The sequence below is a fragment of the Chanos chanos genome, chromosome 6 (genome assembly GCF_902362185.1).
Source record: "Chanos chanos chromosome 6, fChaCha1.1, whole genome shotgun sequence".
Lineage (NCBI taxonomy): Eukaryota > Metazoa > Chordata > Actinopteri > Gonorynchiformes > Chanidae > Chanos > Chanos chanos.
The window spans coordinates 31,787,836-31,814,727 of record NC_044500.1 but is presented as its reverse complement, the minus strand read 5'-3'; the positions used below and the strand labels follow the sequence as shown (position 1 = coordinate 31,814,727).

Here is a 26,892-nt window from a genome sequence, read left to right as displayed (position 1 = left end):
GATCAAATCATTAAGCATTGATGACAAAATGCTCACTGTTTTTTTTTCGTTTTGTTTTGTGTGTTTTTTTGGAGTAAGCTGTGATAAAATAAACCACACCTCACCCCACAGATCATGTAGCCCATAGGTCAAAATATCTCTAATGTGTTTCCACAGCGTTGTGAGTTGAGAGAGAGCACCGCTCCCCAATTCCTCCCCCTCTCCCTGCCAGTTCCCCGCACTGACGAGCCTCTTTCATGCGTCTCCCTGGGCTAGACTCCCACATCAAAATGAACTGTGAGCAGGACTTTGGAGAAGGGGGCATGAACGTCACTCTAACCCTCAGGCTGCTCATGCATGGGAAGGTAGGTCACATCGCTGTCCCGAGATCAGTTAGTAACACGTAACAGAGAAACTTTTGCTGTTGCCATAGTTATTCACTTGTAAAGATTAGGAAGGGTAAATTTGAATATAGTGAAAAAGTTCCATTTAAAATTCTCTAGATAAGACTCATTTGCCAGTGTGCTTACTGGACCCTTAAATACCTCTGCTCTCCTTTTTTGCCCTTTCTAAGAAAACTTGAATAGTCTGGCAGTTTTTGAGAGCAGAAAAACGATCAGAGTGTTTTTAACTAAAAAATTAGCAGCTGAATTCAGTCTGATGTTTACAATGCACCCGTATTGTGAGCTTTATGGATGACCTGAGGTCAGAGTGATTGCTTTGTGTATAACAGTGGGGATTAAGAGAAGGATTACAGGAGCTGAATCTAAAACAGTTGTTGAGACCAGACAGTTATCAGAGTCTAAAGTCTGTTTAATAAATCAGCTTGATTAAATCAAATCTCCATATGTTATGCCATCCATATGCCCAAACACTGATCTAACACAGGTTGTGCAATTATAAACATCATAATGGTTATGAGTATGGCTGAGGTTGAGAACGTCAGATAACCCTTAAATTTCTGATAAAGGTAACCAAATGTTTACATTATGTGTTTCAGTGCTAGTTATTGTGTACCATCCTGTCGAATCCAGATCATCAGTCAGTAACACACTGAGCTGAATGAAAATGAAATATGAAGTAAAAAATGAAATGAAACAGTCCCATAAATCACTCATTCCAGCAATGTAAATCATTCATAAGAAAATCAGATTCATAAAGTGAACTGCGTTCTCACTCTCAATACATTTTCACTTTAAATGAGTGTGATTTCAGTATCTTTCCTTTTTTTCCCTTCCTTTCTTCATAAAAATGTGAGAACACTTGTGCACTGATAATTAAGAAAAATGTATATCACAGTTATAATTTATGATTTAATGAAAAAAAAAAAAACGTTTCACCTTTTCCTGCTCTGACCTTGAGAAAAGAGAAGTATGTCAGATAATCTATATGTCTTTGACTCTTTTTTTTCTTTTAATCTCTTAAGTATTAAACGTAATATATAGCACTTTAGGAAGAAAAGAATGAAAGAAAAAAACATGAAAGCAGGCACTGGGAGTATAATCTACTTTGGAGTGGAGTGTGTGTTTGAAGTGTGGTTGAATATAAGTGGTATGGTGTGAAGCCTAGATGACTGCAGAGGTGGCTTAGCTCCTTAGGGATCTGGCCTAGTCTGATAGTGATCAGAGGAGTGTCTTAGAACTGTGGCAGCAGTCAAAGCTAACACACACACACACACACAGCTCAGGCCTCAACTGAAGCCACAGACCACGTCTGAAGGAAGAACTCAGATCAATACACTGACATTTGGTTTATTTCTTTTGCAGGAGGTTGGCAGCATCATAGGAAAGGTGAGCATCTCTCTCTCTGTCTCTGTCTCTCGCTCTGTCTCTCACTCTCTCTGTCTCTCACTCTCTCTCTTTCTCTTCCTCTCTTGTCCCTAGTGCATGCCTCTGAGTATGTATGACTGAACCCTAGCATGTGCTGTATGAGTTAGAAATAGATATTATCTCAGTTTCTCTAAGTCAGAATGGGATGAGGCCTCAGGCGTGGAACTCAGCATCCTCAGTCTTGTCAAATCGACTCCTCAGTGAAATGGCACTTTGATATCAATTAACTCAATGGTTCCTATGAGACACACATCAGGTACAGTAATGGTGTGAATTTGCTGCATCATTAAATATTCAACATGACAATTGTTTATCCCTCTAGCAGCCTAAGTCCGGTTTTTCCAGGGTGTGTGTGTGTGCATATCTGTGTTTGTGAATGCGCTTGTGTGTTTGTCTATGTGTGTGTGTTTGTGAGTGTGTGTGTGTTTGGCTAAATAAAAGGAGCCAAAAGACACAGACATAGACACACATTTAAGCACACACAGACACTCTTTCTCTCTCTCTCTCTTACACACACATGCAGACACAGACAGACACACACACACACACGCACACACGAGCGCAGACAGACAGCAGCTCGGACTGAATCTCTCCTGACAAAAAGGCACTCTCTGTTGGACTGTCCAACTAATAGATCCCTGGGCTTTTGCCAGCCTTTGTGCATCAGTCCCACGGGACCAGGCCCAGACGCCAGTGCATGCTTGGTGCCTGATAGGCTCTAGACCACTGTAAATATACCATAGCTGTTTGAGTATTAATACAATTTAGCAGAGGCTTTTGTTATTAGATTTGCTTTCAAAACAAAGCTGCTCACAGACATCTATCAGTCACATTTTCCTACTGATATTTTAAGAATTTTCTTTGATAACATTCAACTAAACATGCAACAGATGATAGTGATGTTAGTACACCAAATCAAGCATTATCCAGTAACTCACTGTCGAGACAGGTGCCTCTCTCTCCTTCATATGAAACAAACATCAGAGAATGAATGACAATATGATTATGAAAGTATGTGTGTTTTAATACAATTACATTTGTATAATACTGAATAATTATATACGTATGTGTATCATATGCATATTTATGTGGGTGTATGTACAAGACGTGGTATTTCAGTGCAAAAGTGTATCATTTTTTTTATTTGTAATGGGTATATAATGTAGTTATATTTTACCAGCAGTAAGTATCTGAGCTGGCTAAATTTGAATATTAGGCCTGCTCATTGTGGATCATAATTTTATGCATGCATCCCTGAGGTTTCTGAATGACATTTATGAGATGGTTATCCGTTAATGCCCGATCACGTCGCAGTGTGAGCCGTATTAATGGGCAGGAGGCAGCCACTGCTTTCTCTCACTTCTGCTGTCTTCCCCTCCATTGTCTGTCTGTCTGTCTGTCTGTCTGTCTGTCTGTCTGTCTGTCTGTCTGTCTCTCGCACAGCACAGATGAAGGAGTGTGTTACATATTCTTCTCCCTCGAGTCTCTACTGAGACTGTTGATCCCTAACGATTGTGCACCACAAAGTGTGGAAAAAAGGAAGCAGAAAAACTGAATTTAGGGGGAAGGATATATATATATATATACTGAAATATAGCAGAAAAAAATATCGTTACATGTTCAGTTGCTTCACAAGCTGTGAAGGGGTTCATTGTGTGAAAAGGTACATTGCATTCATGTCCAACATTGCTTTACGTCGGTTTCTTGAGAGCAGAAATGACAGAAGAAATTACACTTAATGCATACAGCGCATGTTTTTGTTTTTTTTTTTTATGTGAAAATCTGAATCAAAATCACCATCAGAAATCTGCAGTCAGAGGGCTAGTTTTTTTCTGTGCTCCACTCTGACGCCAGTGAAAAGGCTCTGAGGCATGTTGAGTTCAGGTATTTGTACATACCTGAATAGTTCTGTTAGTTCCTGTGTCTGTGCAGAAGAGAGACTATCTGCTTAAGTGATTCAAGGGCAATTGATTCCCCAGTCACACCAAATGCTGGGCCCTCAATTGGAAAACCTGTTCTCCTGGGACCTATTCATGCAAAAGCCATATTGCTGTGTAGTGGTGCGGAATTGATATTAATTTGGACTATCTGTTAGAGTAGTCAAACTCATTTAATAGTCAAGTAGGAGGACATAGTGAATGACAGCACTGTGGAAAACAGTGTGGCGAGAGAGTCTAAGGGTGTTTTCTTCTCTTTCTCCACAGAAAGGAGAGACAGTCAAGAGAATACGAGAGGAGGTAAGTTTGCTGGTTGATGCTACAACGTTCTACTGTTGTTCTTGTTTCTCTGCACAGTACACAACATCCATACAGAACAGAGGAGATATTGCGTTTGAAGTCAGGTAGGTTTGGAACCACGTCAAGTGGTAATGTGCTGGTGTCTAGCTGCAGGAGAAACTAACCTCATTGGTTATATACATCTACAAGAAACCTGTGTTGTTAAGAGAGCTGCCAAAGAGGAAAACGTGAATATTTAAGAGAAAATTTTCATCTCAAGGGTGCCTTACACACACACACACACACACACACGCACATTTACGAGACACAATATAAATTCATTAACTCATGCTGAATAGGGTACTTGTATTTCAAGGCTGTTTTCCATTATCAGTGATTCTAGAGCTCAGCAAGAGAAGATTGAGAGAGAGATTTAGCTATGGAAAGACTCAGGTGTGGCCTGGTGTAGACTAACACATGAGAGATCTCTTTTTTTTTTTATTTCCCCTCATAAAGCTGCTGATGTGAGGCCAAGGCGTTTTCTAAGCCTACTTCAGTGGTCAGATCCTAACAGCACTGGCATAACAATGCAGCAGACAGACATGATGCTTCTGTCTGCATGAAATGAAGACTAATGCTTTTTTTTTTTTTCTCCTCCTCCTAAGATGCAAAACAGGCCCTGAGTCTTCTAATTAACTTTGAGAGGGGGGATTGACAAGGAATTGGAATCATGAGCTGAGGCGAGAAGGGGGGTTGGGGGGTTGGGCAGGGGGCAGGGGGCAGGGGTGTGGGGCGGGGGGTGTTAGCAGTGTACTCATTTGTCATTGGAAGGCTGCCATAGGGTCATGTGGGGGGCAGCGGTGACATAAAAAAAAAAAAAAAAAACCTAAGCGAGTGCCTCAGACCCACTGGCGGCTGTTTACGCTTGCCCATACCTTCCTTTGATCAGCAGTTCGAGCACGACCCATTCACACCCCACTCTCCCTTTTTCTCCCCCCAAAGCCTCAAAAAATGAAACTTCGAATGGTGTCCTTCGTCCATTTCGACTACGTATCTTGAGGATTAAATAAAAACAGTCATAGCAAATGTAACACCTTCTTCAGCCACATGTAACAGTTTTGTAAACACTGAAAAATGCTAATCAGTATGTCACCTCGTAGGCGCATTAACACGCCATTAATCAGTGACCTGAATGGGATAACATATTGTTATGTTCTGTGCCGTTGGCATGAATGGAAATTGTAAATGTGGCACTTGTGAAGTTTTGAATCAACTCAGCTTTCAACGTCTAAAGAGACTGGAGTGTCTGTAGATGAGTGGTAATGTGTGTGGATGGTGCAGTTTGTATAGGCAGTAATGAGAATGTGTTGGAGACTGAGAGACGCTGAATGATAGAGAGATTACATGTAAGCGAGACAGACAGGACAAAGCCCTGCAGGATGATGATTCACTTCACACCGTCCATAAGATTTAGTCATCAGCACATGAGCTGGCATCACACGAATGAGTCAGTGAGGCAAAGGAGTCACTCACACAAACACACACACACACACACACACACACACACAGTCACAAATACACACACACACACACATATTCACATACGTACATGGATACATACATAGGCTATCGTTTGAACATAGACATGCGCAGATATTCATGGTCAAACTAATGGAAGCATCACAGACATGCAGCCACACACACGCACGCGTGACGCCATAGGCACATGACCCAACGAGCACATTCAGATATAAACACATGCACGTGTGCACAAAAAGGCACAGTGATTACCAGTATACACCCTCATCCATATTTCAGCATTACTGCGTTCATCCAGGGAATACAGTAAACAAAGCAGAGGGACATGGGGAGGAAATCCAGTCAGGCATGAGATTGACCCCCACAGAGCTTTGAGGAGAGAGAGAGAGAGAGAAAGAAAGAGGGAGAGAGAGAGAGAGAGGGGGGGGGGGGGGGAGAGAGAGAGGGAGGGAGAGAGAGAGAGAGGGAGGGAGAGAGAGAGAGAGAGAGAGCAAATAGCACTAGTGTAAAGAGCAGAGCTGCGGAAGTGATACCTATCTTCTCTTATCACTCTATCTACAAAACCGCTCATTTCCCCTGTCTATGTATGTCTCTTCCCTTTGTCATTACAGAGCAGCGCACGTATCAATATCTCAGAGGGCTCATGCCCAGAGAGAATCATCACAATCACTGGACCCACAGAATGCGTCTTCAGAGCCTTCACCATGATCACATTAAAACTGGAAGAGGTGAGCCTGACACATGCACGTACACACACCTGCACACCTATTCTCCCGTTTACACTCTCTCAAACACACGTGCACACACCCGCACACCTATTCTCCCATTTACACCCTCTCAAACACACGTACACCAAGGATATATATCAGAGGTCACAAGTCTGCAGTAGAAAAAAAAAAGGGGAAAAAAAAACCTACAGAATGCAGTCCCAACCATAACATTTTCACTTGTCAATCAGAGCTATGTGTGTTTTGCTCCCTGGAGTCCCCCTATGTGAGATTGCCTGGTGTGCACTAATGAGCGCTCCAACACAACAGCGCCTCCACCGAGAGGCTTTGAATCACTGAGAAATTGCTAAAACCAAATCCATTATTTCCTTTACATTGTGTTGGCAGGCAGGGCGCCATTCATTAAACATCTGTTAGGAATCTCCTGCCACCCCCCGCAACCCCCCCCCCCCCCCCCCCCCCCCCCCATCCCATACCCACCCACCCCACTACAAGCTCTTCTCTTCTGCTCTGCCCAGAGCGGAAGCGTTGTCATAGTAACCTTTGGGGTGGCCGGTAGCTTGCATGCGCCAGGCACATGATGCACATTGCTGTTCAGTTTTACAAGGAGCTCTATTGAGATTTTGCCCAGCTGTGAGTTAAAATCATTTTTTCCCCCTCCATACTCTTTGGATTTCACTGAACGAAGTTTTCAGACAAGACACAATTTCAGCCAAACTGTTATTTGTTATTATCATAAGCATTGAATAACAAGAAATAGGATCAGAACTATTGGATTAAGCCCAAGTTTGAGTGTTCTGACTGTAACCCATTTTCTCACTTTAATGTCAGGATAGTTAGTGTCTTAGATTCTTAATAATAGATCAGGCCTTGGGAGATTCAGAGGTTCTGAACATTCAAAAGAGCTGAGTATTATGCTTTTGGGCTCGGTCATAAACCAGACAAACCAGGTCACTAAGTCACACTTAATGCTCTGTCCGTCCAGTCAAATCAGGCGTCTTAGGTTGGTGTCTAGAGTGTAATGTACTCCAGGAGTTGTTCAGCAAAATGAATTCATCATAGTACAGTTATAAGGAGTGTTTAAAAATCTGCATGGCGCTGCATATTTCTCTGAGGACCAATAGAGAAGGCAGGCGTGTTTGCAGCTATTACTATACGCTTCATATTTTGAAATTAAATCTAGAGGGTGACGTTTAAATCTCTATGATCCAGATGGGTAAAGACATGTGAGAGTAGATGAAGGAAGAGTGCAAATCTGACTAAAGAAAAAAAGGCCCAGTCAGACACGTTTGGATATTCATTCTCAGTTTATTTTCAAGGACGCAATATTTGAAAGAACAGAACAGTGTTATTTTTTCTTTCCTTTTTTTTTTCCCCTGGCTGTTCTCTAGAGGTTTAGGGATAAGACAGAAAAGGAATTCTTAAACGATATCTCCAAATGCTGTGCGAACAGACACTCTCAGCTTGGAAATAAATATGGGCTTTGTGCGTTGCATTCTGGGACGTTCTGCCTCTAATAATTCTGTTCACGTACTTCCAGCCCAGGCTTGATGGGCAGTGAGACAGCTCATGCTATTTACATTTCAAACCCCAGCTAGAGTCCAGCCTGCGCTAATTGATTGCAGCAGTCGTAAGCCACGATTTGGACTGATATTTATTACCTAGCTTAATTAAAGTACGAGCCTCTGAAATTGCGGCCGCTGACTTATGGACGCACGGAGCCATTCCTTCCGGGCAAGACGACAAACTAAGAGCGATGCTCATTTTAAGAGACATCCAACTTCTTCAGAACTGTATTCCCCAGATGAAGATGTGTCCAGGACAACCTCTAAATTGACACTCAAGGATCCTAAGGATTACACTGGGTAAATATTGTTCATGATCTCTCTATGGGAGTCAATGGTACTGGAACGACAAGCTCGGCTGAACTTTATTCAATCAACAGTAACCTTTAGCTGGCAGGACCATTGATTGGCAAACTCTGAATAGGGGGGAATTGATTAAAATTGTGCTGCTATTTAAAGGGCCGTTAACAAGCGTGGACTCAAACATAAAAGATTTTCTTCCAGGAAAAAAAAAAGCTGCTTTGTTTGGGTCCAGATATTTCTATATAGTGTTTTGGCTTTTTATTAAATTGTTTTGGCATTTATTTGATGTTTTTAAGATCATAGAATGCCCTGTATATAGGGAAAATCATTTGTACTTAACGTCTCTGAAGCTTTTTTTTTCCTCCTTTTTTGTTGTGGTAGTGCAAGCTTTGGAAACCTCGCACTAAAGTCAAATTCTTTCATTACTGGACTGGTTTTGGACAGTTTCATTACTTCAACCTATTTCATTTAGAGACATCACGTCCCATATATGACTCAACGTTGTCTACAAACTTATTCTATCACATGGAAACTTTTACCTGAGGGTGTTAAGGGCGGGATGGTTGAAAACTTGTCGTATGCGGTACCTAGACTTTGAATTAGCTGACGTGCTTCTTTTCTGACTCAGATCTCACTCTTCCCAAACACCTCACGCCATGCCAGTGTTCTTGTATCTCTAAGCTATTATTCACATACAGTGTGTTCTCTGCACCGGCAGGATCTGGCAGCTCTCGTGGCTAATGGCACAGTCACCAGCAAGCCTCCGGTCACCCTGCGGTTGGTCATCCCAGCCAGCCAGTGCGGCTCTCTCATCGGGAAGGGTGGCTCCAAAATCAAAGAGATCAGAGAGGTGAGTGGAAAGTGGAAAACAGCCTCATGTTCTCCTCCTTTAGGAGAGCTCTGTGGAGCTCTGCTTCGTATCTGGCCTGTTTCTTCCCTGTATATTCGGTTGCCAGTAAAAGCCCATTTATTTTACATTTATGGTTTCAGCTGACAAGCGGGCATGACGTAATGCTTTATGCCATGTCATGGAAGTTGGGCTAATGTAGAGGTGGAGGGAGGTTGAGAGAAGGGTGTGTGCCAGGCAGATTAAATCAGGAAAGCTGGCTTTAGCAGTAATGCACACAATTAAGTAGAGTCATAATTGATGCCTTTTGTGAAATCAAAAGCTTAGTTAACAGAGAGACTGATTTAGTATTTACTACTGAAAATGAAATTGTGTTATTATTGGGTAGCCTCACATGTTCATTTGTCTTTTTGCAGTTCACAACAGTTTCTTATGGTTTATGCCACAAAGATGAAGTGTGTGTGTGTGTGTGTGCGTGCGTGTCTTCATGTGCATGTGTATGTGTGTATGTTTGTGTGTGTGTGTGCGTGCGCGTGTGTGCATGTGTATATGCATGTGTGTGTGTGTGTGTGTGTGTGTTTGTGTGCGCATGTGTACGTGTGTGTGTGTGTGTGTGTGTGTGTGTGTGTGTGTGTGTGTGTGTGTGCGTGTGTCCATTTACAGAGCACGGGAGCACAGGTACAAGTGGCAGGGGATCTGCTTCCCAACTCCACTGAAAGAGGCGTCACGATATCTGGCACCCAAGATGCCATCATTCAGTGTGTCAAACTCATCTGCACTGTAATACTAGAGGTACGCTGCCCACCCCCCTGCCCTGCGCCCCCCCCCCCTCTTAGTGCACAACCAGAAAGTAAAAACACTGCAGATCTGCCAAAGCAGAGTGTCTCCTGGTAGCAATACAGCAAAGTATTCACAAACATGTTTCAGTTATGAAAGACTAATGTGATGTTTGTGTATTTGAGACAGAGGACTTGGTAAAATGTGGTAGAGATTTAATGCTAATATACAACATATTGGGAATTCCTCATTTATAAAAACATGGCCTCAGGACTTGCTGCTGTTTGTCTTATGGTGCATCTCAGAAATTTCATGTAGTTCTTATAAATTTCTTAATACCACCAGGTTACCGGTAATAAACTTTTAAAATTGCAACGGTAACTACAATATGCTTTCGTCAAAGGATTTTTCTTAAGGGGAATTTCAAAATTTACAATTCTTCTCAAAACAATTGTCTTTTATTCACACTCAGTTTGGAGGAATCAAATTTTTCATTCAGTAGAATTAGAATGCGCCCTGCTGGTTTTCTCTCATTGTTCGAGGGTTGGAAGGCAGGACGGCTTGTTTGAACCATTTTGGCAGACTTAGCACCAGAGGCTACAAGCTCACATCAGGAATCCCCAACGCTGGCTGCCGTCACCTGCTCGCAGATGCAAATTATGCAAAGTCACTCTATGAATCTTTCAAAAGATTCTCTGTTTTGGTTGAGACGAATAAAAAAAAAAAAATTAAAAAAAAAAGAGCAGCACTACACTGCCATTAAGTTGATATCATTGCACTGTTATTACCCCCAATTTTATCATTTTATCTTTATCTTGTTGGGAAATGATCTCCCCAGTGAAGAAGTGTGGGATTCTGTGTTACTGTCATTCTGTCTCAGCACAGACATTAAGAACTGTTAAAAACAGAATAGGCTCGGGGTGGTAAGGATCCCGCTGAGTTTCTTTCTTTCTATCTTTCTTTCTTTTTTTTTTTCGGATGTCAAATGTACACGGGGGTGAGAGCAGTAATCCCTTGACATTCACGCTGAAGAAAAAAGCAAACACTCATAAGTGAATGCGAAAGCTCTCAATGGCATGCATAAATAATCCAGTCTATTCCTTCCTGTATAAACGTAATGGACTACATTTAAGTAATGCAATGATGAGCTGATCAATAAATGCATTCCATCTCTGTGTGCATCAGCATTTTTGCTCATTAAACACAAATAAATTCATCAATCTGTTGTTTTGCGCTGGAAAGATGCTTTACTTGAAGAGTAGCTGGAAATCACTGAGCCTTTGGAAAAGTATTTCAGCTCATTTTTAATGTGTCCAGTAATTTCATTGATTTTACCTCCGATCTAGAGAGCATATAATGATGGGATATAGTTCTAGGGTTTTTTGTCTGTGTGTGTGTGTGTGTGTGTTTATGTTTGTGTGTGTGTGTGTGTGTGTGTGTGTATGCGTGTGTGTATATGCGTGTGTGCGAGTGTGTCTGTTGACAGTGTCTGTGTCCAAAAAAGTGATCTGTTTGTTTTTTTCCACCTCTTTGTGTGCAGTCTCCTCCAAAGGGTGCCACAATTCCTTATCGCCCCACCCCCGCCCCAGGAGCTGTCCTCCTCTCTGGAAATCAGGTGAGAACAAACAAACAAACAAACAGACGCACAGTAAAACGCTCACCGAGAAATAAAGACGAACCGTGTTTCTCTCTCACCATAGTCACACACAGTCAAACAAATATCTGCATCGCACTCGTACCCCCTGTGAAGGTATACACTTGCACCCACAAAACCAACACACTTGTGAAAGACTGCTTTTGAAAATCTGAAAAGAAATAAATAAATAAAATCTTGCACATTTTTCCTACAGAAAACATTCAGGTTCCGTAGAGCTTCTCTAATGTCTAGATAGTTCATACCAGGCCTCCTACTAGAACAGATATCTTCCCTTTGCTGACACACTCAGAATACAGAGACACATGAACACTGGAGATCAGACGTTTCTATCTTCTCTGAAGCATGTAATGACTAACTCTTGTCATGTCAGCTTAGTCCTCATTTATGTTTTGCCGTTGATTGATGCTCTATGGCTCATTCTCAGGACTGGGAGAGAACAGCCCTAATGTTTATTCATCGCGGCGTGACTATTCATTACTAACATGCCTATGTGTGTTAGCAACAGTACCATTAAGATCAATCAACGTCATGAATATTCATCATCATTAAGACTGGTTGGAGTCATACCATAGCACAAAAATTAATTAGAATTGCAGCAAGTTGGACATGTGTGCTTGTGATAGCTCATAACTTTGATTCAAACATTAGTTTATCAGGAGAAGAGGCAAGATTAATGTCTATTAATGAAATTAAAGTTTCATTTTTTTTTTCCTATCGGGAAAAAAAAAATGTTCTTCAGAGATTAGAGCTGCTCTGCTGCCATTCAAAGGACAGATATGAGAGAATTATGAAAATATAAAAGGCCTTTGATGATGATAATAATAGTAATAATAAAATAATATTAGGAATACTAATGTAATAGCAGCAGTATTGAAATGAAGGTTTGGTCTTTGTTGTGCTTCTGTTCCCTGTGTGCCTCTCAAGGTTTTCGAAGCTTCTGAGTTTGGGTCTCACCCTCTATTCTCAATGGCTCAAGGAGGTTTGGATCTGCAACAAGTGAGTACAACACTATAAAAGGCTGTTCTAAAGGAGCCATCCTTCCTATCGCTTCTTTTTTTTCTTTTCTATCATCTCTGCCTCAATGTGGAGGTGGGCTTTTTGTTTCCTCCCTGTCAATGTCTCTCAGTCACATGTTGCAGCCAGACAACACCTTGAGCCAGGGAGATGCCAGAAGCATTAAACCTGCAGTATCTCCTTGCTGGTCTTTTTTTTTGTTTGTTTGTTTGGCATAGCACATGGCTTCTCCCTCCATATCCCTGAGTTCCTTTCTTTTATTTTGTTTTTCTTTTCTACTGCACTCTCATATATTTAACTCTTGTTGGATTACTGTGTTTATTGACATTTTTCTTCAAAGAGTATACAGCATAATACTACAATGCAGATAGCATCGTGTTTCAGAAGAGCTGTAATTTGTATGTATATGGTTTACTGGCAGCTTAAGATGATTAAGAATTATATTTTCAGTTTGCTGAGAAATGTTCCCGTTGAAAAATCGTGATTATGTGTTTGTACGTATAAAATGTATAGAAATTGTGCCGAACGCCTCAAACTCAACTAACTTTTAGCAACAATTTATTTATTTATTTATTTATTTTCAGATACACACACTCACACTTACACACGCACACACCCACATCCACACAAATATATACATATTTTTAATAGAAACTTTGGCATGACATGGGAATAATGGTGAAATCTATGTCAATTCTTTCCTTTCTGTCAAAAAGCCATTGTGTTGACTTGTCTGTCCCAGTGCTATAATAAGAGAGTCTATCTGGTGTTTGAGTACTGTGTAACTTAATGTGAGTTCTTAGGCTCTCTGATAACATCAACCAGCCTACAGTCAGCAGTTTAGCACATTACAGAGAACATGTTTACCCAGGCCGGGGGGTACGAAATATCAAGGCCAAGTCCTGTTGTGTGGCTCTGTGTGTGTGTTAATGTGTATGTGTGTGTATGTGTGTGTGTGTATGTGTGTTTGTCTATCTGTGTGTTCTTAGCCCCTGTCTTCGAATACCCCGTGTTAGTGAACCTCTTATCTAACTACGGTTATATGGGGAGGTATTTGACACACACACACACACACACGCACCTTAGAGTAGAGAATGAACATGACGTGAAGCAGGCACACACGTTGGCATCCTCCAAAATGAGTTGAGATAAGTGCTGTCTGGCAAGAGCCTGGGGACTGTCAGCGTCACAGCAGCACTCGCTAATGAAGGCGCTGCATGAGTGTGTGTGTGTGTGTGTGTGTGTGTGTGTGTTTGGGTCTATCTGCGTGTATGTGTGTGGGTTTTTTTGGTGTGCTGTTGAGGAGAGGGGCTTTGCAATGATAAGTGCTTTGGCAAGGCGATTAATGCTTTTATACATTATTTACAAGCATGCTGAGCTTTGACAGGACTCAGGAAGGATTGAAGAGAAATATTAAAGCAAATAAATTAAATCATTTAGACTAGCACCCCCCGCCCCCCACCGACCCACCCACCCACACACACACACACACACACACACACACACACACACACACACACACACACACACACACACTCTCTCTCTCTCTCTTTAACTCCCTGTGTCTGCGGTAGGTGAACACAGATGGATGTATGACTGATATAAGAAGAAAGGGTCAAAAGCATAGAGTGGAGAAGAGATATCCACTGAGAGACAGAGAAAGGCCCAAAGAGAGAGAGAGACAGAGATCAGAGAAAGAGATTTATGAAGGACATGGGGGGGTTAGTCTCTCTCATACTTCCCAAAAACCTCCCACAAGAGCGTTACTTCACCCCAGGGGACATGCTGAATCTGTATTGACAAAGGAAACAGAGTTTAAAAATGTTCCTCTAAAACCTGTGACCAATTGTTCTTATTAACTCAAGCCCAACACACACACAGACACGCGCACACACACACACACACACACACACACACATCTCAGCTTTTTCTTCGGTATTGCTTGTAATTTGTGCGTCATTGGCTGCACTCTCTGCAGCGTGTTTAAACTTTTAAACAGGCTTATGCAAGAGAGCCTCTGGGAATAGCACACAGAGCTCCCTTTTGCCCTATGCGTCTGCCTACAGAGCTTCTGATTCTCTTTGATGCAGAGGTCTGAGCTGCAGTCTTATTTGAAAGCTAACCTCTTCAGAGGAGCAACAATGGCATCTTTTGAAGAGCTAAAACATACCTCGTGACATGGCCCATTTTGACTCAACGCCTGTGTTTGTCTCTGTTTACAGGCATACACTGTACAGAACCAATATGGCATTCCACATTCAGAGGTAAGCCACATGGAGATGACACTCTCCGAATTCCTTAAGGTTTGCTAAACGGCCACCTCTTTTGATGGGCTACAGTATTATAATATTGCATATATTATCTTATTATCTTATTATCTTATTATCTATCTATCTATCTATCTATCTATCTATCTATCTATCTATCTATCTATCTATCTATCTATCTATCTATCTATCTATTTATATATATATTTATACACATACACACACATGTACTTATACATGACAAAATCACCCTTTAAAATAAAACCGCATTTGTTTTTTTTTTTCTCAAACCATCTCTCTCTCTCTCTCTCTCTCTCTCTCTCCCTCTTCTCTCTCAGCTGGCCAAGCTCCATCAGTTGTCCATGCAGCAGGGTCTTGCCCCGATAGGCCAAGCTGCAGCCACCCCTGTCCTGCCTGGTATGTATGCTTTACTTACATCTAAGGGACCTTGCTTTTCTGGTGAGGTGAGGGTTGGATGTGTCAACGTTCTAAGGGATAGTCATTTAAAATAGACAGGAGGCAAACAGGACTTACTGAGCTTTCATCTGATTGCCAGCTCAGGCTTGACCTTGACACAACCTTATGTTTCCCCTCTCTGATTGTTTATTTCTGAGGCTGAGCATACAGTAGGTTTTGATAGGCTCACTGCCCACACCAAGGTTTGGTTAGCACTCAGTCCTGACACTCTGTGGTCTTTTTGTGACTTCTGTAATATGGAAAGACGATAGAACTTCTCCCTGACCCTCCACCACATGGAAATGTCATGGGTGTTTTTTTTTTTTTTTTTTAACCTGAAGATATCATAAGCAAAAAGCATCTGGACCTCTGAATGGTGCTATGAGAGGTTTTCGTAACAACACTATGCCAGTCTAGGAGCGAGGTAATGCACCTGTGCTCCGTGGAGCATATGCTAGTATAGATTAGACAGGGAAATGGGGCCAGCCCTTGCAGGGATTTCACAGTAAGCGCCAAGGCTTTTCAAGTCCACTTAGAATTTCAAGCGAAACCAACCCCTCTTTCTCTCTCCCCCTCTCTCTCTCTCTCTCTCTCTCTCTCTCTCTCTCTCTCTCTCTCTCTCTCCCTCCCTCTCTCTCTCTCTCCCTCTCTCTGTCTCTGTCTCTGTCTCTCTCTCTCTCTCTCTCTTTCTCTCTCTCTCTCTGTCTCTGTCTCTGTCTCTGTCTCTCGATCCCTGTGTCTCATCTCTTGTTCAGTCCAACAGACCCACAATGTTTACCCTCCAGTCATTTTGTGATGTCTCTCGACATGTCTGACGATCCTGAAAATTTATTTAGAAATGAGTTTGCACAGGCTCTTGTAGTCTACAGACTGTTAAACATTATAGTAAGTATTCAGTTTGGCTATGGAAGAAAAAAAAATCCCTCTAAGCAATCAGTGCATCCGACGCAATGGCAACCCTCCCGCTGCCCATACAAGGAGAGCATATCCTCTTGTGATATGGCTGGGGAATTCGATTATGTTGGAGGTAAAAAGCTCATCAGTCAAGGCAGTGTTTCAGTCTATTAAAAAGGCCCCTGTCGGGCTGGAAGGCAGCGCGGTGCCCCTGCCGAGACAGGAAGTGGGAAAGTGGGAAAGTGGAGAAGCGGATGGCTGTCGTCACTCTCATTAACGGACAGGTGATAGCATGTAGGTGAAGGGAGGAGAGACGATAAGAGCTCACTGCTTAAAAAAAAAAGGAAATGAAGAGCCTGTAGAAAGAGATACAAGTTCAGATGTTTCATTTGAGATGAAGATACACTGTAGCGAGATTAATACATACTGTTTTGACAAAGTATTATCGTATTTTGACGAGCGCAATTTTTGGATGTATCTGGAGTTTACTGTAGCACAGAGCAGAACTCATCTATGTCAGCGTACCTGAATTATGATTGATGATCAGGCCTGGTACCAAACACCAAGCACTCTCAGACACTCTCTGTCCAATTGAGCTGCCACTCTCACTCTCTCAGGAAAAGAGGCAAATCTGTGAAAGACTCAACTTTTCATCCATTTTGTCTAAATCTGAGAGAAGAATGATTCCAGTCTGATGCGCTCAGTGGAAAGTTTGAACAGAACTGGCTCCCTGAGTCGCCATATTTCTTGGCAATACAATGTAATTCAGATTCAAACAGGAGTTTTAAAATGTATGTAAATTTTAACTCATCTCTTCATTTGCATAATTCCACACAATGGAATGAAAGAAAACAATCACCATTTTTTAAACCTTCCTTTAGTCTTTGAGGAGAATCTAAACCCCTTCATGCATAGTGCAGTTCATCTGTGACCAGCAAAAACAAAAAAAAAAAAAAAAAAGAAGAAGAAAAAGAAAAAAAGACAAAAAGGAGAGAAACAACACACGCATCTATCTACTTCCATTCTTAGAATCTCATAGTCAGAATATTGAGTGTTGTCAAGTCTGAGGGGAGAATGATTAGCATAAGGAAATGACTGATAATGGGAAAATGCATAATGCAGTTTTCATTGTTTGTTCCATTCATCATTTCTCCAGGGCTTTTTTTTTTTTTTTTTTTTTTAACTTTGTGACCCTCTTCTCTCAGCAGGCATGGAGTCCAACTCCCAGACTGCTTCCCAGGAGCTCCTTATTCCAAATGACGTAAGAACAGCACCCCAATCCCGGTGTTTGCACATTTAATGACTCACAGCCTATTTTCATCCACAAAGACACAAATGAGAGGCTTTATGGTGAAATCTCTACGACTCTAATTTAGTTAAACAAGTTTAATGAGCCACTCAACCCTCCTGATTCAAGATGTAACTTTTACAGCCATAACTTTCTACTGATACAGCAATGTGTATCTGTATTACCTAGTATGAACTGCAAAAGGACACAAAATTTGTACGCATATCCAGCGTAGGCCTCATGTGCATTGTGGGGTGCTTTTTATTTGTGATATGTGTGGTTTGTTTTTGTATATTAAATTTTGTTTATTAAATTTTAGACTTTGCCACAGAGGCATAACAGAATCCAGGGTATATCCAATATAAAGGTGATATTTCCCCTTAGGATTTGAAATGTGCATAGGTTGCAAACCGCAAACAGCACAAGTAGCAAAAGTATGTGAACGGATCTAGTTCAGTGTGTTCAGTTCAGAAACAGAGATGTATTTGGCATTTGGCATTTTTGAATTGTGCTGTTTTGGTATTAATGCTATTTACATAGTATTTCAGTTGACTTTGTGATGTGTACATCATCACTATAATACATTTAATTTATTGTTGTTATAAGTTACATTAAATTAGTACATATCATTTCAAATTATATTCTTTGTGATTGGAGCTAATGATATTTTAAGGGTATGATTGCAATTGCATTACAGCACTTTCACCTCTATGACTCTAAATGAAGTGTAGTTGCCATACTTCACAACCAGCTCAAAAATAGATTTAATTGTATTAATAATTGATTCGTATAATGTATTTTCTTTCCTCTTAAAACAAGGTAATGAGTCAATAGCATGAAACAAGCATGTTTATAATAACCTTAAGGCATATTTTGTGTACACTTACAGTACACTGTAGAATAATTAATTGTTATTCTAACACATTATTAACAGGTACATATTAATTGCAATCTGTCCAACAGCTGTAATGCATTATTAATGCATTATTAGTACTCCAAGTTAACTACAAACATGACTTGAATGCATTGAATAAATTAGAGAAATATAAGCATCCCTCCAAAACCACGCACAACCGTATAGCTCCAGAGAAGAAGTCATCGCTGAACATACAATGTACAGTGACATTAAGTGCATCTTAGTGATGTAACAATAAGCCATAGCAGCTGTTAACCAATGAGAACGCGGAACAGAATGCACTACGTTTAAAAAAAGCACAGAGCAGAGAAACTGTTTGCCACTGTGCTGAGGAATGTTAGCAGTAGCCAAGCAGCTAAACCTGTGGTGGTTACAATAGCTTTAACACATGCTTAAATAGACAGTATAAGCCATAAATCCTTGAATTGAACATCCTTCTAAAGCATATCTCACTAGAAAACAGTTCTGACACAAAATTATTGTGTGATTCTCCAGCATATTTTATTGAGATATTTTCAATGCAGAATTAATGTGTCATATCCAAGGAAACGTATTTTTAATGCTATATTAATATATTTTACTCTGTCATGCTCTGGTGAGGTATAGGTGTAACTGAACATTGATATGCCCTACTGAAGCACACTATATGACAGAATAGTCACAACACATAAGACATAAATCCAATCCTTGCAAAATTTTTGCAAAGTATAGCTGAAACACAAAAATTGCATGGCCCACTGAAATGCACTTTTCAGAGGTGAAAAAAAGAGTGAAGTATTAAGTGAGAGTGTATGCTAGAGTGTACTATTAGTTAGTTAGTTAGTTAGTTAGTTAGCTGTGAAAAACAGAACAAGAACAACACAACAATAGATAGAATGTTGATGTCACATCAGCTAAATGAAAATCCCTCCACGTTAAACCGTGTTATGGATGTGAACATTTTCAGGTGTTTGGAACATTGTTAAAAATCCTTCCCGATAGCGCTACACAACCCTGACGCAGAGCGCTGTTACTCAAATCTTTCTCGTTGCTTTCTCACATAGATTCATCAAAGCTTTGACAAAGACATCTATCCATCCATCCATCCATCCATTTCTTCTCCCCCCAGATGCTCAGAAGAGCTTCACAAGGCTCAGTTCAATGCTGTCACAGTGTCTGACTTACTTAGCGCTTCTCTGCTGTCAAAACAGTGTGGTAAATAAAGCGGCCTACAGCCTTTCATCAGGCCCAGAGCGCACAATACAGAGCTCTCTCTCTCTCTCTCGCTCTCTATCAGGAGGCGAGAGCTGCGTGCCAGGCATGCCTTTAAACTGGGGCTCCCCCCCTCCTGCCCCCAGTCTCTCTGAGACCACCGGACTAATCTGCTGGATCTCAGCCCTACCCAGGTCACCATGGCCACCATAACCCGCTCTGTTATTTTAGACCCCACACTTGACCAACACAGAGAGTCCAGCTCTGCCTCATATCAGCTTTTATGAGTCATGGTTCACAGAAACAAAGAGGATACCAATATTGGACAAGCTGACAAGATTGGTTTTGTAGTTTACTCTGTGTATAATAATACACTGACCGCAGTTGTCACAGAACAAAGATGTTACATGATTTATAGCATTGGGATCTCTCAGCTATTAGTAGAACTGGACAGTAGTTATACAACATATTAAATGAATTGATCCTTTGTATCCTTAAATTGGATGCAAATAAGACACAGTAAGCTCTATGAGGGGTGTTTGTGTTCATGTTACTATGATATGACATTTAAGGTAATTAGTGGATCATAATGGTGTGTTATAAACAGTTTAAGGAACTAATAAAGCCTGACAGTTACAGTGAGTGGGTATTAGTTTCAAGAATGTTACATATGTTCCATATTAGCTCATGAATACTTACTGTAGAATATTGAAAACATTCCAAGTATGTGTGTATACACTTCAAAGAATTGCAGTGTTTCTGTAAGAGACAAAATTTAAATGTATGTACATTTCTATGTGCACAAAACCTATGAACAGGGGAGATAGCGTGGCATTCATTATTGAAATGCCCTTGCAGCATTACGATCCACGGCAAAGCGACATCAAACAGACATCAAACGGCTGGCACACTAAGTTGTTTATCATACGCAATCAGGTCTCTCTCTCTCTGGAGGAGCTGTTTCTCCACAGTAGCCCACCCCTGCTAAGACTGAGGAGACACAACGCATTTAGACTGGGATCAGATGGGTGCTAGAAAACACAGAGACAGACACAGGTTGCAAGTTTAAGCCAGAGAAACAGTCTGAGTAGCTCAATGCGAGAAACAGCATGAAGGCAAAGCTGCAGAGGCTTTATCTTGCCTAGAGCTCTATGCAACCCCCCCCCCCCCCCCCTCCGCCCCACACGCACACACCACACACACACACACATACACACATACACACGCCCTCCAGCCCGACAGCCTTTTAACATCACAAACTGCGGCAGAGATTCACCCAAAATAGACCCATCTCTACTTCGATACCAAGCAGATTTTCCCTCGCTCACCCATTTCATCTAGACACCCAAAAAAAAAAACAAACCCCAAAGTCAGAGTGAAAGGATGTTGGAAGTGTTGCAGTGTTATTTTATTGGTGATAAATAAACATGAAAAGGAGCTATGGAGCGTGTCATTATGTTGTCCTGTTGATAAGGATGGATGAATAATGTAGGGACTTGTAAAGAATGCTGTTTTGTGTGGACTGGAGATGTACGCTAAAGGAGAGAGAGAGAGAGAGAGAGAGAGAGAGACGGCGCTCCCTGAGTCTTCTGCAGTAGGGTGGCAGCGAGACCTGGCGGCCATCTGAGAACGCTTAGCCACCCTCATAATCAGCTGAGCCATTAATAGCCCCAGGCACCAGGGAGAACAGTGTGACAAATCAGGCAGCGGGGCGACCGTATGACTTCTGAAGAAAGGAATGTTCAGCAGACACACACACACACACACACACACACACAGACACACACAAACCGAGGGAGAACAGAGGACTGGTGGAGAGAGAGAGACTGGGGAGGGTGAACAAAAGGGGATCTGTCAGTCAAATGAATGCCAAACTGCCAACACATCTGCAGCAGTGTCACTTTATCATTGTCCAGGCCTGACATAGAAACCCTAAGGATCAAGGTCTGGACACCAGTCCCCCTTCATCAGGATCCTGACAGTCTACCCTGAGTTGGGCCTAAGTTAACTTATTTCAATGCGTTGGAGGCGTATTGGGCACAGCCCGAAGCGCTGGTCTCCGTATCCGTGGTTAAAAAAGCTTTTTGGGAGAGGGCAGATGAGTCAGAGTTCAGCACCTGTTGTGGGTTTACACCGGCCGCCCTGGATCTACAGAGCAAACATAGCCATTAACAAATGCTCATCCACGAAAGACAATGCCAGACCTCCTCCTCTGTCCCACCCATTATCAGCCCCCTTCCATTTCTGGACCCTGATAATGAATAGATGCACATCCAACATTTTGATACGTTGACCTTAAATAAACTGCAGAGTTCGTTTCAGCTGAGAACCGAGCAAAACGCAACCAAACAATGACTTGTTTTGTGAAGACGTTTTTTGTTTTTTTGGTGGTGGTGGTGGGGAGGTGGTAGTTCTAAATACGCTAGATAAGAACATTTCCATTGTCTTGCCCTGGAGGTAACAGCACATTCGAGTTACAGCTGAAAATCAATAGCCACTTAGTCACACGGATAGGCAGGAAGCCTGTGTCTCTTGGTTTACAAATTTGGAAGAGATTGTAAGTGACCATGGGTTGGGGAGATTATTGGCTTGAACTGATGGATGATGAGTGTCACAGTGTGAGACAAACAGTGTGGATTAAAGGATGTACCAGATTTGCCATGGTCCTCCCTGCCCTCCCAAACTAATTTGTACCAGACAAAGACTAGTATGCCCACAAATCAATTTCTATAGTTCAAGTTTCTACTTGATTAAACCCTACAGTTAATTGCTCCATTTGCTTTGCCATTGTTTTAATTATTTAAGAAGAAAATTTATAACAGAAGGAATGGTGTAAATGTTTTGCAAAACGAAGATAATATTGTATATTTATTCATTTGTATATTTTACAATTTTCCAGTTTGACGTCAATCAATTGGTAACGCCATGTTCTCAGAGCTAAGTAGTGCTAATTGGTTGTTTTTTTCCTCTCTATTGCCACAGCTGATTGGTTCGATCATTGGCAGACAAGGTACAAAGATCAATGAAATCCGCCAGGTATCTGGAGCACAAATCAAGATCGGCAGTCAGCTCGACAGTACCAGTGACCGACATGTCACCATCACAGGCTCCCCAATCAGCATCAACCTGGCCCAGTACCTCATCACATCCTGGTAAGAAGCCAAGTCACCACAGCAGCTCCATAACATCTAGATATCTTCTCCATTTAGATAGATAGCTTTTCCATCATTTGCTGGTCTGAGATCAGTGTTGCCCTTTAGCCCCCAAATGATTCAGATGAGCTTTTGATTCAAGATGAAAATCTCAGGACTTGTTTCCTGGAGCCTTTTCCAACAGCGCTTTCCCCTAAACAGGGTCACGCTTCAATGGGTTTTATAGACGTCAGAGGCACCACACAACTACAAAGTGGAAATAGTTTGGAAAATAAGCCTAGCTGAGGAATTAATTGGCTGTGTTTGGAGCGAACAACTTGTTAGGACTAAAGGCACAGCGTGTGAAAGTCTCACAGACAAACTTAATTCTATCCCTTGAGATTTGTGTAGGCACAATTTCATCAAATGATGTATAAGGGAAAAAAAATGTATATACGTCAGGGAACAATGCTCTTCAATATAATTGTTTTTTTTTTCTTTACCGTTGAGAATGTAGATTTAATTTAGTAATGAAATGCAGTTGGTATATTGCTTTTTACACAGGTCCCTATTTGCATATGAAAACAGCCCCCTCCCGTCACGCTTATTTAAATGCACAGTGATTAATAAATGCACAGTTTATAAAAAATATTCATAAATGAATCTCAGAACATGAATCTAAACATGGACTTGAGAGTGTAAGTGAACTGAAAAAAGGAACGTATTGTTTTGTGAGTTTGAATCAGTGCGCCAAATTAAACGAATGGGAAAATGTATTCTTTAGTGTCTGGCTCATCTGATCATGAATAATAATGAGAAAGGTGGATAAATTAGAATTAAAAAGGTCTGTCTAATGGTAGATCTAAAAAGCTGTTTGGAAAGTTACCACATTTTGTTGATACTCTTGGAGGCATTAAAGTCCTTGGTGATCTTGAGATGCAATTATATGTACTGTTTTCCATTATGGTACTGTAAGTTCACTCTGGATCAAAATTAGGTCAAGACTAAAAAGATTTGTGTTTTTCCCAGGTGTGTTCAACAAGCAGACTTGTACAGAAACTGTCAAAATCTTGTAAGATCTGTCAGGGTTTCCCATTCTCTCCCTTTAACAGCTGCCTGTATGGAGGTTTTTTGTTTTGTTTTCATGGGAATAGCTATGTTAATTTCAGATATTTTGGGGGTGAAACATTTGTTTCTCCCAGTTGTTTTTACATGTGCACAAATATATTAATTTGGAAGTTTCTTATCAGTTGAAAATGTGTCAATTTGGTTTGTGAGAACAGAAAAAAAAGGATTATGTCAATACTTGTAGCAAAGCAACAAATCCATGGCACTCCAGTTGAACAATACCTTATTAACACCCTGATTCAATCAAGCCCTTTCATCTCGATATGATTATTCATGTCTCGCAACTCTTTCCCCATGGACGTCACCTCCAATCGACGTCGCTGTCAAAGAGTACGTCCTTCAGCTGACGTTCTGTTTCAAACCATTGCATCAGAGAATTCTGCATATTGAACACACCCCATTCTTAATTGTATCCGATGACATCACAAGGTCAGCACATGCCATAAATATGATTTTTCTTCAAAGAATTCTATAATGTTACAGCAAACATGCATTTGCAATGGGTAACATGTTGTCAAATGCGTTTTTATTCTTCTTCTTCTTCTTCTTCTTCACGGTGAGGTCCGATTTAAGGAAATCCTAATGAATAAAATCATTTTGTTTCTTTTCCCAAAGCCCCTACCCAAGCCATCACCCTGAATTAAAAAGCACCTCCCCCATGAGTGCCAAGGTCCCCCCTCAAATAATCTGTTGCAACCTCCAGCAAAACACACCTCTCTTATGATTTTTTCTTTTTATTTCCTTTTTTTTTCTCTTTTTTTTTTATTTTAAATTTATTTTTTATTTCTCTCAATTTCTTTCTTTAACATGTCTTTTATTTAACCTTCTAACCCTTCTCCATCCGGGTCCCCATCCCTCTCCTCTCCCTCCACCTTCCCTTCCTCCACCTCCTCTCCTCTCCTCCTCTCCTCTACCTCCCTCCCTCCCTCCCTCCCTCCCTCCTTCCCCCTGTGCAGTTTAGAGACCGCCAAATCCACCGCCCAGTCCTCCTCCATGTCGACCCCTGTAGACCTGAACATGAGCTTCACCCAGCCCGCCTCCCCTGCCTCGTCCTCTGCCGCAGCCCTGGCAGCGATGGGCGGTCTGCCCCACGCTCCCATCCTGGGCGCTCCCTATGCCCTTCCCCTCTCCAGCCTCCTGGGAATGAAGTCTGTTCCCTTCCTGGCACTCTCTGCACCTGCAGCCACAGCTGCCGCGGCTGCAGCCGCCGCCGCTCCGGCCCACGGTACGCTGGCCTCCTACACCGCCAAAATATCCTCCGCCAACGGCATCAAGAAACCCGAGCGGCAGAAATTTGCACCGTATTGAAGGCGACGAGGAGACAACACTGAGACCCCGCACCTCCGTCCCTGAGACAAGAAGAAGGCAAGGAGCATTTTCTCGCAGTCTTGTCCTCCTGACTGATGTAGCTGTGTAGTCTAAAGAGACTGTACTCACTTTCTTTTTTTTTTTTTTTTTTTTTTTTTTCCTTTCCGTTCCATAGTTCGTCCTGAAAACTACCAAGACCTTGCAGGAGGACAATGGCTTATTTGGATAGCTCTATTTCTGTGTTCTGGCTGAGTTAGCCTCAAAAGCCATAAACTATTCCTAACTTCAAAACCCCTCACTCCCAAGTCCTTCCACTCATATATTGTCTGCTCTTATTTATTGATAATTACAAATTATTCCCGTAAAGAGTTTATAAAATTAAAACACTGGTGACTGAAGTCCTATGTATCAGCTTTTATACAAAAAGACGTCTGTGTATGCTTCTGTATACAACTTCCTGATTTTTTTAAGAATCTTTGAACAATGTGTAAAAAGAAGAAAAAAAATGTTTTTAAAAAAAGAACTACAGATGTAAACCTCGCTTTGTGTTATGTTTTAATGTGTTTTTTGGTTTTTTCTTTTGGTCACATTTGTTTGAAAATTGTCGCGTAATTTATTTTATTTATTACTGAGCATTTCTTTTACTGGTTACTGTCTGTTTTCTGTACTGGCTTCAGGTGATCATTGTGGATTTTGTCCAGTTTATCACAGTTAAAGTAGACAAAAAAGTTTCCACAGCAGATGGTTTTTCACTTTTGACTGACCAGAGCAAATTTCTTTATTGTTTGATATTGCCTCGATGCAATGTTACATGGATAAAATGATTAAACACTAAAAATTTCTAAAGCTAGGTCATTTTGTTTCAAAATTGTGAATTAGGATAAAAATTGCTTAACACAAAGAATTGTTTTAGAGTATGAAGGCTTTTTGTCACATATATATGATGGCATATAAAGGCTACTATGCATGGTAACTGCCGTTGTCAGAAACTAATGCTGCATGTTGAATTGGCCCTCCCCTCACCACACAGATGCACACACACGTACACTAAAGCTAAATTAAACAGTAGCCAGGTCTCATTGATGACTGCCGCTGTAACAAGCAGTGTGATAGAAAAGCAATACAACACACAGAGTGTTGAACAAACACCAAAATACACACACACACACACACACAAACACACATACTGCAGACCTAGAGGCCATCATAAATGTGCATTTACTGTAGTCTGTAAATTGTGACCGTTTCATTCACAATAGTATACTATGTAGGCTCCCTCTGTTCTGTTTTTTGGGGTTTTTTGGTTTCCTTTTTTATAAATATATAAATATGACTCACTTATTTTTGTAAACCCAAATCTTATGAATTGAATGTGGCCACAAGTACTCACCAATTCATACATTTAGTTGTGGTTTAACCTTGACCCTGTTTTTTTCTGGGTTTTTTTCCTCTCCTTTTTTCCTAACGTCTCTTTCACCTATATTCATTTGCATGAATTCAACTTGGCGTCTATGCAAAACATCCTTCAGTGGTTCCACAAAGTATTCTAAGAGCTGCATCGTTGACAGCCCAGAACAAAACAAAAAAAAAAGAAATAAAAAAAAAAGAAAGGAAAAAAAAAAGACGGGTAAGGGCTACAGAGTGTTGTGTTTGTAGAAGGATACAGGCTGCTGGCTACTTTGAGAACCATATGATATATATAAACTATATATCCTGTAATATATCATTATTATCCACTGGCTCATTCCAAAGCCTGACACAGATCCACCAACACGACTACTAGAGGAAAATGTACCACTGCAATGTCATGACTTTGCACTTGAACATGATAATCTCACAAAGGCCAAATGAGAATTAAA

At 41.1% G+C, this 26,892-nt stretch overlaps 1 protein-coding gene across 2 annotated transcripts; it reads left to right on the top strand.

Annotated features, from left to right (window-relative positions):
* Positions 1-236: 236 nt before the first annotated feature.
* pcbp4 (poly(rC) binding protein 4) lies at positions 237-25,033 on the top strand. Of its 2 annotated transcripts, none has more exons than XM_030776822.1 (13): positions 237-344; positions 1,746-1,769; positions 4,013-4,045; positions 6,175-6,291; positions 8,878-9,009; positions 9,670-9,798; positions 11,324-11,398; positions 12,365-12,436; positions 14,677-14,718; positions 15,060-15,138; positions 17,280-17,332; positions 22,449-22,618; positions 24,682-25,033. In XM_030776822.1, the coding sequence occupies exons 1-13, from the start codon at positions 237-239 to the stop codon at positions 25,031-25,033; spliced, it is 1,386 nt and encodes a 461-aa protein (XP_030632682.1). The 2 variants fall into 2 exon arrangements, with proteins under 2 accessions (XP_030632682.1, XP_030632681.1); XM_030776821.1 differs by having other exon boundaries at positions 17,277-17,332.
* The last annotated feature ends 1,859 nt before the right edge of the window (positions 25,034-26,892 follow it).